Source organism: Euprymna scolopes, chromosome 9 (assembly GCF_053919585.1).
Source record: "Euprymna scolopes isolate OS-2025 chromosome 9, ASM5391958v1, whole genome shotgun sequence".
Taxonomy (NCBI): Eukaryota; Metazoa; Mollusca; class Cephalopoda; order Sepiida; family Sepiolidae; genus Euprymna; species Euprymna scolopes.
Genome location: NC_136490.1, coordinates 87,431,162 through 87,443,302, shown reverse-complemented (window position 1 = coordinate 87,443,302; position 12,141 = coordinate 87,431,162). Strand labels below are relative to the sequence as shown.

At 33.5% G+C, this 12,141-nt stretch overlaps 1 protein-coding gene across 3 annotated transcripts in view; it reads left to right on the top strand.

Annotated features, from left to right (window-relative positions):
• Positions 1 to 313: 313 nt before the first annotated feature.
• LOC145284762 (uncharacterized) overlaps positions 314 to 12,141 on the top strand; it is a 109,671-nt gene continuing 97,843 nt past the window's right edge. The window contains exon 1 of one of the 3 annotated variants that reach the window (XM_080133732.1): positions 314 to 551. In XM_080133732.1, the coding sequence (XP_079989858.1) occupies positions 461 to 551 (91 nt within the window). In that variant the 5' untranslated portion in view covers positions 314 to 460. Of the gene's footprint in view, positions 552 to 9,660; positions 10,023 to 12,141 lie in introns of those variants that run through there. The other 2 variants (XM_080133729.1, XM_080133731.1) reach the window with 2 other exon arrangements.

Here is a 12,141-nt window from a genome sequence, read left to right as displayed (position 1 = left end):
ACATTTCTGTTTAAGTTACACGAACATGGGCGTCTTTTATTATTTACCATATCCAGTCCTTTGTGGTTAAATAAGTACAAGTTATTCAAGCCGAAGATCTAAATGTTTGCAGCTTATGGATTTTGGAGGCTATTATTTCTGTGCATGCTATTAAGAGTAGCAAAAAAAGGCAATATCTTTTGATGTAAGGTATTGAGTAGAAACATAAAAAAAGTTATTCTCACTAAATTTGTTTGCCAGAAGCGAATATGCTTCCTGCTTAGATGGAGGCAGGAAGTGATTAAGAAGCGTATAAAGAAACAATCAGTTTCATTGTTGTTCATCCGACTGGACATTCGCAGTTAGTTATGACTTAATGGCATAAAAAGACATTTTAAAAATGGCTATTTTCCAAAGTTATTTTTGCTACGTTGATGACAAAGATCATATTAATTAGAAATGTTAAGTAAAACACGACTAGATGCATCGTTACAATCGCACGAAAAAAATGTCTTATTTTGGGAATGAGTTCACCAATAATAAACAAACTCTTAGAATCTTGCTGAATTTTGGTAAGAATTATTTTTGTTATTTTAAATATTATTTATTATCACCACATTCGTTTTTTATGGTGATTTTTCATACTGACACATGTTTGACGACTTTTAGAAATTGACTTCCAGGCTAACCTATCTTTGGATAAGTCTTTATTTGTTCTTTTTTCTTTCAAATCCATTCTTATTAATTCCTCTTACATTTTCTTTGGTCTTTCCCTGCCATCCTTCTACCTCACTTGTTCTACTATCCCAATAACTCTCATCCATTCATTCAATCTGACCAAACCAATCAAGTTTCATCTTCTACTCACATCTCCCTATATTATCCAAATTTAATCTTTTTCTGGTATCATCAGATCCAATACTATCTTTAAGACTCGTTATTACACACCCAGCATTCTCATGTAATTTCTACCATGCAACACATATCCTTAATCCTTATTGGCCAGGTTTCATTTCCATTTATCATCGCACTGTATACTGTTCGCTCAATCAAAAGTGCTAATGCACTGTTGGTTAATAAAAGCAGAACTTCTATGAACTTACCCATCAATTCCTAACTCTTGCAATCAGCAATTCTTCCCTGTGCTTCAGTGGTATTACTAAGGTAAAAAAAAACTTTAAACATCAATAACCATCAACATATATTTTTTACACATGTGAATTTTCATCTATACCCATTGTTTTACATTTCAACAATTACTAAGACATAATATTACGGGTGCTGTTGTCTTGCCCTCCTCCATACCATACTCTATATTAGATTATGACAGCAAAAAATACCCTCACTATGTGGACTGTAATTATGAAACTTTAGAAACTCAAACATTATATATATATATATATATATATATATATATATATATATATATATATATATGCATATATATAATAGAAAAATCTTATTATTGAAAATTAATTCGAATTTTTAAAAAGACATTAAAAAACTGTAAAAGAGGTATATAGATTTGTTAATTATTCAACAAGGAGTACAGATAAACTTCAAAGACCTTACTCCGCAGAGTTTCGAAAAATACAATTCTTCTCATCAGAAAAAGAGGTTTGCAAAATATATAATAGAATTTTCAGATTAATTCATTAAAAAAAAAAACTACAAATATGAATTGAATCATATTTGCACAAAATGTTTTTAACAGTTAATGAAAGTTTATAAAGATTCATAATGATTATGAAAGCAGGAATAAGGAAAAAGAAAAAGGAAAAAGATATAAATATTTCTATATTTATATTCACTTTGAGTTTATATTTTTTTCTACTTGTAAACTGAATAAACTTCCTGCTACAAATATATATATATACACAGGCGCTAATAAAAAAAGTCTGCACTTGTCATTTTTTAAAAAACCGCAAATTTAAGCTAAATTGAATGCAAATAAATAACGAATGATTTGATTCGCCTTTTATTCCTCTATAATTCTACCTGATCATATTTGACTTTTAATTGAAGTATCCTAGTATTCACGCCAATTTTAAAAATTAACTTCAAATCGAGAAGGCAAAAAGAAACTCTGCACAATGGAAAATTGTTATTTAAATCTAACTTTAGAACATCAATGCAACACAAATAAAATAGGAACACAATAAACTAGTTAATATTTAGTAGCATAAGCCCTTCTGCAATTTGACAGCCTGCAATATTTTGGGCATTCCTTCAATTAATCTAATAATTACGATAGCATACTCTCAGGGATTATCAAAAAAACTTTTGGTGGATGGAGGGGAGGGGAGAAATGTGTATGTTTTGTTGTCACATGAAAATCCTCCCATACATTATCTGCTCCTTTTTTGTTTAACAAATTTACTCGGTGTATCCCAGGATTTATTATAATAATTATTCCATAGCAAGTGTGTGCAGAAACTCGAGAGTACAGCAAATCCTCGCATGGAGCATGGGTATCTTTGCTAGTATATTATATATTTTTTTAACGCAAAAAGATAAGAAAAATTGAAAAAATAAAAAGTATACTTACGTAGAAGATTCGTATTATTTGGATTCTTTGGCCTACTGTTCTTATCTTGAGTATTTTCACAACGTTTTGGTCGATGTAACTTCTAATTTTCTTCAGGTTTATCTTGTTGAACTCGGGAATCTTTTTGTCAATTTTAGGAATCTGCAAGGAATTTTGAACGGAACTATTTATTTAATCCACAACAATAGCATGCTCTCAGTCAGCCATGACTGAATAGAAGTCCTAAGTAATTCGTAATTGTATTTTGAGTGTCATCCACATTGAGAATTGAACTTTCAACGCCCCAAAAAGTTTAATTCACAACTGAATTTTATCAAGTACTTTATTCACTACACCGCAGGTCCTTGTGGACTATATCAATTCAAGTTCGTACTGATCTGATATTATGTTTCTGAATTTTTAGATGTTATTTTCACACCGTTTTGATTGATGTAACCTCCAAGTTTAAGTAGGTGTATCTTGTCGAACTTGTGAATCTTTCCACTCTGAGGTGCATCAACGGAAACGTTGTGAAAATAACACTCAAGATGAGAAAATTAGTCTAAAAAATCTAAATAATAAGAATCATCTAAAAAATTCAGAAACTTAAGCAAAAGATTTCTGTTATTTTTAACAATGTTTGCTTAAATGAAAAATGTTGTTGACTAAAAAATTGAAACAATGGTTGTCGACTCTGGAAAATTTATCTCATAAAGAAGTTCCAGCATTTTATGGTGGTGGTGGTAGAAGTCGTAGCTTTTGTATGTGAATAAAAATTGCTCTGATTCCTTCATTCAGTACTTGTTTGAGAGAGTCAGGTGTGCCAGAATTCATGTAAGAAATTATGAATTCGAAGAAAACTGTCTGATAATTTCTGAAAGCATACATAAATTACTGGCATACAGTGTGGTATTTCTGTTTAGCACTTTTGTTTAATAACCTATAACTGTAGTTTCATGGGAAAAATCGAGTTTACTTTAATAACATAAAAATGAATGTATTTGTTTAATATAATATACAAATATTCATATGAATATTTATTTCATCAAACATTTCACGCCAACATATTCAAAAGTTAAGACGGATAAAAAACTTTCTGCAGGTCATCAAAAATCAATCTCATTATTTGTTTTTTCTCTTTCCTCTTTCCTTTATCCTTTTTCCTTTTTTTATTCTACCAATTATCTTTCCTTATTTATTTGTATTGTTATCTCTGATATGAAATTACCTTTTTCCTCTGGGCTTTTGCATATCTCAAGAAAGTATAAGCATAATATGAACTGAAGAAAGCCCCTTCTCATATACAAATATTTTTTAATCATTTTTAGTTTTATAAACATAACTAGATAAATGTAACACTTACCAGAGTACATTCATTTACAAAAGCTTAATTGTATTCACACAGAAAATGTGATTCATATTTAAATTAAGGCTCAGCAGTAAATAACCCACGAACGATTAAAATGCTATAAAGCAGACAAAATATTCTGGTGGGAATCAAACAAATTTTAAGTAGGACAACTTTTATTACTAAAATACTTTTTTTATAATCAATCTCGAAAGTGAAAAAAAAAAGAAAAGAAAAAAATTAGAGAAATATAAAAATTTAGCGTTTTCATATCAACTTAGATATTTTACTTCGAAAACATATATGAAATTTTACTGTATAAATATGAACTTTTTATCACTACCTTACACTTGTTACAAAGATGTGAGACTTTGGGGACTTAGTCGTGTTTCATTATTATAAGTTATCGTAATTTCAAATGTATTACATCCATTTACATTTTCAACAATATTTTAGAGTAGAGATCAGCAGTCATAGAGAGAAAAAGAGCCATATTTTTTAGTTTTCAGTTGAATTAATTAAAGACTGAACAAAACGTGAAAAAAGTTTATCAGTAGTGAATTAATTAAAGACTGAACAAAACGTGAAAAAAGTTTATCAGTAGTGAATTAATTAAAGACTGAACAAAACGTGAAAAAAGTTTATCAGTAGTGAATTAATTAAAGACTGAACAAAACGTGAAAAAAGTTTATCAGTAGTGAATTAATTAAAGACTGAACAAAACGTGAAAAAAGTTTATCAGTAGTGATATAAGCCTGCAAGTGGAGCACATGGATATTTCAATTAATTATAGAAAATGTTATTATTTTAATGTACTTGTTATATGACTTAATCATTTCATTTTAGAATGTAAATAAATTGTGTAGTGAGGTGTCACTTTCCATGAACAAAATAAAATATTTCTTTTTTTTTTTTACATAGGCATCACCACTTATCAAGGCCAAGAGTTCACTCGAGGATAAGGGTTAAAGAGTGTTCAGTAGAAATTGGACAGTATAGTAATCGTTAGTAATGGAAATTTGGTAAATTTGTTAACTTATATGGAACGGCTCATCAAAAACTTGTTTACATTAGACTTGAAGACAGCCATATAGTAGTCAACTGGAAAACAGGAAATTGGAAGACAATTCCATAGGCGTGCAGTTCTAAGAAAGAAGCTTTGCTCATGAAATCTACGTTTAGATTTAGGCACAGATAAAGAGTGGGGGGAAATTAGTAATAGATTTCCAAAACTAAATTTTATTTTGCCCATGCAAAGTGATATTTCATATATTCTAATAATTTAGAAATGAGATCAATTATTTGTAATTTATAAAGGTCGCAGTCAGAGAAGAATGCAAGAAAAATTTAGTATTATGCATGTAAAATTGAGAAATGTGACAACATTATTTGAATTAGCTAAAAAAAATGGCCACTGAATTTGACTTGATGTCGAGTTTATCTAAAAATGAGACTCAAATTTTAACTTGAAATTATTCCTCTTTTAATAATATTTATTAATTATAATATAAATTAATAATATTAATAAAAAACAAGATAAAACGAATTTTTAATGTATACACTGAATTTTTCTCTTCATTCCTTTTTTCATGCGTTTTTCTCTTATGTGACCTTTATACATTATCCAATTATTACATCACAATACAACACCACAATCTATGGCAACACTTCATAGATCAGCAATGACCAGGATCTTTCTGATTCTCTCTCTTCTTATCTTGAGAACATCGTGAAATGGGGAAAAAGGTGTCTTGTTAATTTTGATGCAGCTAAAACAAACTTCTCTCTTTTTATCATAATCCCTATGATCTCCATCAGGCCTCACTTGAAATGTATAGCTCTTGGTGAAGGAGCTCATGGAGTCTGCTATGCAATGCTGAGCCTCCATATTTCCAGATCTCTGGTGGGATCCTGTCGATTCCTGCCGCCTTTCCACTCTTCAACTGTTTTATGGCCACATTGAGTTCTTCCATAGAGGGAGGTTCATCCAGTTCTACTTTGACTGGCACTTGAGGAATACAAAGGATTGTTGAGTACTGAATGACCCGATCAGCTCTGAAGAGGAGTGTCTAGCCGTCCGCACTACGCAGTGGACTCTGAACATGGTGCGTGGGGCCATAAACTGTTTTGAGGGTTTCATAAAAGCCTCTGTAGTCAGCAGCATCTGCATACTGCTGTGTTCTTACTGTGAGGTTGACCACCACTCCTTCTTTAAGATTCTAAGCTTGCGCTGGAGGTTGCTGCAGATGTGATGGAAGGCTGCTCCCATCAGCAGACAGGACCAGTGAGCCAAGTTGGCCCAATGGGCTGATCTCTTTCTCTCCAACAATTCTTGTATTTCTTCATTGTTTTCATTAAACCAATCCCGGTCCTTTTTAGTGGAAAACCCCAGGACGTCCTCAAATGTCTGCAGGATGGCTGTTTTCAGTTGATCCCAGTCGCTCTGTGAGGGAACTTCCTCTGGGCTGCTGACGTTTTTGAGCTTGGACTGCAAGCCTGCCTGGAAGACAGTTCTCACATCAGCTGATTGTAGTTTCCTAAGCTTGCATTTTCCTGGGTGGCCCTCCCTTCCTTGGTTTGGGTTTGAAGTGCAGCCGGATTTTGCAATGCACTAGGCGTTGGTCAGTATGGCATTCTGCACTGGGCATCACTCGAGTTTGTAAGACATCTCTGCGGTCTCTTTGGCGTACTAGGATGTAATCTATAAGGTGCCAATGTCTAGAGCGAGGATGCCTTTAGGTTGTCTTTAGTCTGTCTTTTTGCTGGAAGATGGTGTTTGTGCATGCAAAACTCCAGCAGCAAACTTCCATTTTCGTTGCAGTTGCCAATGCCATATCTGCCAAGCACTCCTCTCCAGGCAACTGCATCCCGGCCCACTCTAGTATTAAAGTCGCCGAGGATTATCACCTTATCAGGGGTGCGCTACAGTACATAGTGGAGCTCTGAGTAAAATCTGTCTTTTTCTGCAGGTTCACACTGAGAAGCATAGCAAATCCCTTATTCCTTAAAGGGAGGCGCATTGACATGATGCGGTCAGAATGACCAGTTGGAAGGCTTTCCAGTGTGGAAGCAATGGAGGTTCTGACCAGGAAGCTGATGCCCAAGAAATGTCCCTCCATTGCAGGTTTCCCAGGCCAAAAGAGGGTGTATCCAGCACCGTGTTCCTGAAGGCTGCCAACCCCAATGAAGCGAACCTCACTATGTGCAGTGATGTCGATATCCAGCCTGGACAGCTCAAGTGCAATCAAAGCAGAACGACGCTCAGGTCTGTTGTTGTCTTTGCCAGCTTTAGTGCTTTTGCACCCTTACAGGTGAATGCATACCTTCCTTTCTTTGTAGTATTTCGACCGCATTGGGAGATGCCCAACTGGGGGTGACGGAAACGAACTTAGGCTACATTTTCTAGGCCCCTCTCCTTGTGGAGCAAGCAGTGCTGTCGCTAGATAAGGCTGCTTGATCATTCAGGGTGCTGCCGAGTGATGTTGTTGTCTCCAGGATCAAGATCAGGCGACCAATATCCTGAACCGTCTGCATGCAGGATTTGGAACTGCGACTTCCAGTGATCATCGTCCACCTGCCGTTTTTGCCCCTTTCTTTTCGCTACAGGACTTGGTAAAGTTGATGGCAAGTGTCCTTCAGGCCTGTGCAGTAGATTTTTATGGTGAAGTGCAGTGTGCACGGTACTGGTCACACCCTTTACACCCATGGCTCATCCGTCATGGCTCAGCAAGCTGGGACGGTCACAGCGAGGGCCACAGATCACAGGTTTTATGTCAGACTGTCCTTGTCCTAGTCTCTGGCTCCAAAAACCTTCCCTGGAGACAAGGGGAACATATTGGCCAATGAGCTCATCATGGAGTCCATTCCCCCTGGCCAGTGACCCCAGATGAAGTTTGTATGCCCAGTGGTGCAATGTTAACCCCCCCCCCTCACATGGTTTAGCCTACCAGCTGAAGCGATTTACCAGGATATGACGCTTGGAGTCAACATGTGAGAAATTTAGGGATGAGTGGGGAGCAGTGATGCTCGTCTACCCTACTGGGTAGGGAGCAGCATGCCGGACAACAAAGGTACTACCCCTCCTCAGAGCCCCTATGCCCCACACACTTTGCATATTTAATAATTAAACACCCCAAAACGATTAACTAAAATAATCTATGGCTCTAGCACGCTTGTAATTGGAGTGTTTATATATACTTATGAGAAATATTATCATAAAGCAGCGTTACATAAGGAAACCAACCACATAATTGATCCCAAACGATAACTAAGATGGCTTTGGGAATGGAAAATTCCACCAATATAGACAAATATATGCTGTAATGCACCTGTTTGTATGTATATGGTCTGGAACACCCATCTCTATTATGGAACATATAAACTTATAAAATATATTTATATTCTAGCATTGAGGAAAAGATAAACAACCCAAATGAACAAATGACAACCATCAAAATTTTTATATATAGATATGAAAACCTTTGCAGTTGTAATTACTTCAGACACCACGGTAGAATGGAAAATATATTAATAACTCCCAATATACCACCTTTATTTAAATCATATAAATAAGTTTGTATATCTGTTCACTGGCTGTTAATTTGACCAGATGGATGTATATCTTATAAATGGACAAATGAATAAATACTTTGAAAATGAGAAACAAATGAACAGCTAAAAAACGAGGAATAAAATAAATAATAAATAGAGTTAATCAATAAAATAGATGAATAATGAAGTCGTCACAAGAAAAAAAAACAACCATAAAAACCTTAAGATAGATAATTAACGACGATGAGAGTATAATATTACTTCAGATCAAAGTGAAAACTTAGCCTGATAAACACCCGTTAAAATAATATCAATACCCGCCGCTGCTACAGCTTGAGCATATGGGATCATACTTTCCCCACTTCCTTCACCCCCACCCCTACTCCCTTCCTTCATCACCCCCCCCTCCAAAACCCCTAATTCTCACATTCACAAAGTATACATTCCCCTTTCTTCTAGAGCGTAAACTACACTCGAATATCTTATAAAAAACGAATGTAATCTTGACTCTCGTTTCCATATCACTCCATTTTGGTCCGATGAAGTGGTTTCTTTGAATTAGGATTCCACTGAAGCATGTATGCACATGTGTAACCAATGATGCTTGTATAATAAATAAACATTTTTATATATATATATATATATATATATATATATATATATATATATATATATATATATATAAATTATTGACATTATTGTTATTGACAGCTTGTTGTTCACAAATTCCTCCTAAGGTCTTCAGACAGACAGTCATAACCACTATATATCCTGAAACACCATTACCAGAGAATACTTGTGTAATTGTATTTCATTTTGTCTGAAGCCACGACAATATTAGGATCTGCGTTTGTGCTTGATGTTTATAAGAATTAATTGCAACAATTTATTTTATTTATAACTTGAAAATGGTCGGCTTCAGGCAAGTATGCACAGGGGTTCTTAGTGATTTCTGGAGAAACACTGTGTGTGTGTGAAAGTGTTAAAGACTAAACATTATCTCAATTAATGTTGCTTTACATATCCTCCTTCCAATTCTAGTAATATGGAGTTATGGGCGAGGCATAATGTAAAAGGGAAGAGTGTGTAATAGAGCAAAACAACATTTCAAACATTTTTCTTCCTTCTTTTCTTTACTAACCTTTCCTTTTTAGTTTCGTTTTGCACGATAGAAAGCCACACCCACGTGATCCTATTAATCAAATGTCTACGCCTACTTCTGCCATTCTTCATTATTTTTTCTACTTTTCTGATGACTGCAACGTGTTGCATTACCAGAGTATAAACCATAGAAGTATACATTCTCTGCATCTCATGAGACCATTAACAGATTTCAAAATGTTATCGTCAAATCCAGTTCTGGATTAAATAAGGATTATTTACTTTTTGTACAATTCTCTCACACTTTTAATTCTATTTAAATAGTTTTCTAATCACAAATCATATTCACAATATTATTTGAATTTATCTTTTAAAAAGACTTAAAATACTAAAAATATAATAATATAGTTATAATTGTAATTCATTTTTGCCTTATTTTTCAAGAACTTTCAACACAAACAGAAATGTTTTCAACTATGTTGTCTATTTTTCTGATTACATGGCTCCCAATTGAAGGTGAGGACTTTTTTGCTATTCGTTCTTTAATTTATACATGAAAAAGAAGAAAATCGTCTGTTTGTCAATTCATTAATTATTTTTATGTTATTAGGTTAATAATTTGGAATCTGATAGGAATGATATCCTTTAGATTAAGCATCTTAATCTTACTTTTTAGACATTTTTCTAACTGTGAAATTTCTATTATGTGAAGTTACATAAAGAGATTCTCATAATTTGAGAAGATTAAGACTTCATAAATTTAGTTTGTTTAAATAATAATAATAATAATAATAATAATAATAATAATAATAATAATAATAATAATAATAATAATTCTGATTTCGTTTATGAACGTCTCTCTGGTGAGGGATGGGATTCATTTCCAAAGGATTTCCCTTAATCCTGGGTTCAAACCAGGAGCTTCAAAGATCAAGGGTTTTCCTAAGGATGTTTCAGAGGTTTGAAGGCCACCTAAAACATTGGGGATTTGTAGTTTTTTCAATTGTCCTTCCAGACGACTTGATACTACTCCGAGTGTACCAACTACAACCGGGCCAATAATAATAATAATAATAATAATAATAATAATAATAATAACTGTCACTCAGACTTCAGAGAACGCCAGAAGTTATTCTCAAAAAGAAATCTTTGATGATGGCCTGTGTGACTACTGCCAGTGAGTAAATAATGATAATAACTCATAGTGAATAATAATAATAATAATAATAATAATAATAATAATAATAATAATAACAATAATGATAATAATAATAATAATGATAATAATAATAATAATAATAATAATAATAATAATAATAATAATAATAACTCATAGTGAATAATAATAATAATAATAATAATAATAATAATAGTGAATAATAATAATAATAATGACGAAACCATTATTGGGCAGAGATGCACTATAACTCATTAATAGAGCATGTGTAGTACATATAATAATGTATAATTGTCAGAGAAATGAAATGTGCATAAAAAAGGAGACATCATCTGTAGTTTGGGCTGATTTTGGTGAGCATGGTGATTTTAAAAGATGCAGTGTCTTGCCAGTTAACAATTGATAGTTTCTTACCTTTTTTCATGCCAACTGAGGAAATTCTTACTATTATTTTGGAAATCCTGGCACTTGGCAGATCTTTCTTTTGTATTAGGTTTTGATTTGGATTTAGAACGGCATCTTTCTTCAGGAGGAGATTTGGTTTATTGTCTATCGCCTAAGGCACATTCGCTGAGGAATGCGGATTGGTTCGTTCATGACTATTTTTGTACTCTTACAGAGTTCTCCCTTAGAGAAGCTGGGTTGGCTCACTTTAAACTAATCTTATTTCACATCTAACTACCATGAAAAGCACATAAATAAAGAGGTGGGGGTTTTCGGCTCTTTTCAGCCACATTATGAATTAAGGGTCCGCAAGGGATCTGACCTTTTTGTAACAAGTGATCAGATAAGCAAAACAATGAATAAGAATTATAATTTAAATGGTAACGAGACATAGGTGTGGATGTGGAGTGTGAGTAGAGGTTGCGTTTGAAATGCGATTATCGTTGTTTTGACAAGTTTAAGATTGTAAGGAAAATAGAAGTGTAAACATTTATTAATTGTTGTTTTAGTTAAGTCGACGGTTTGGTTCGATCTGTGAGGACTATCCTCTCAAGCATTCCGGACCGTTTCCTTAATTCAGATAAAATGTAACATTAATATTCGTTCTTTACTAATCTAAGCATGTGGAATGTGTTTGGAGATGCATTCTTTGTGTATTGTTTTATTGTTAGTCGCCCTTTTCCTGATTCAAACAAGCTAACCTGAGCTCACATTTTTCTAGCAACTGACTTGATCAAATTTGATTTATTTAAGATTAAGTTTTATTTGAACAAACTTCAATTTTAATTCTTCCAATGAGTCGTGATTTGCAAATAAATCACCAAGTGACCAAGTGAGCCATCTCTTATCAGGTTTTACTCGCTCATCCTTCTCACATTATATGTTATTTGATTCACTACTCTTATTTTATACTGTGCTTCGCTCTCTCTCTCTCTCTCTCTCTCTCTTTCTGTATATATATATATATATATATATATATATATATATATATATATATAAGGTAGTTGAGGTAGT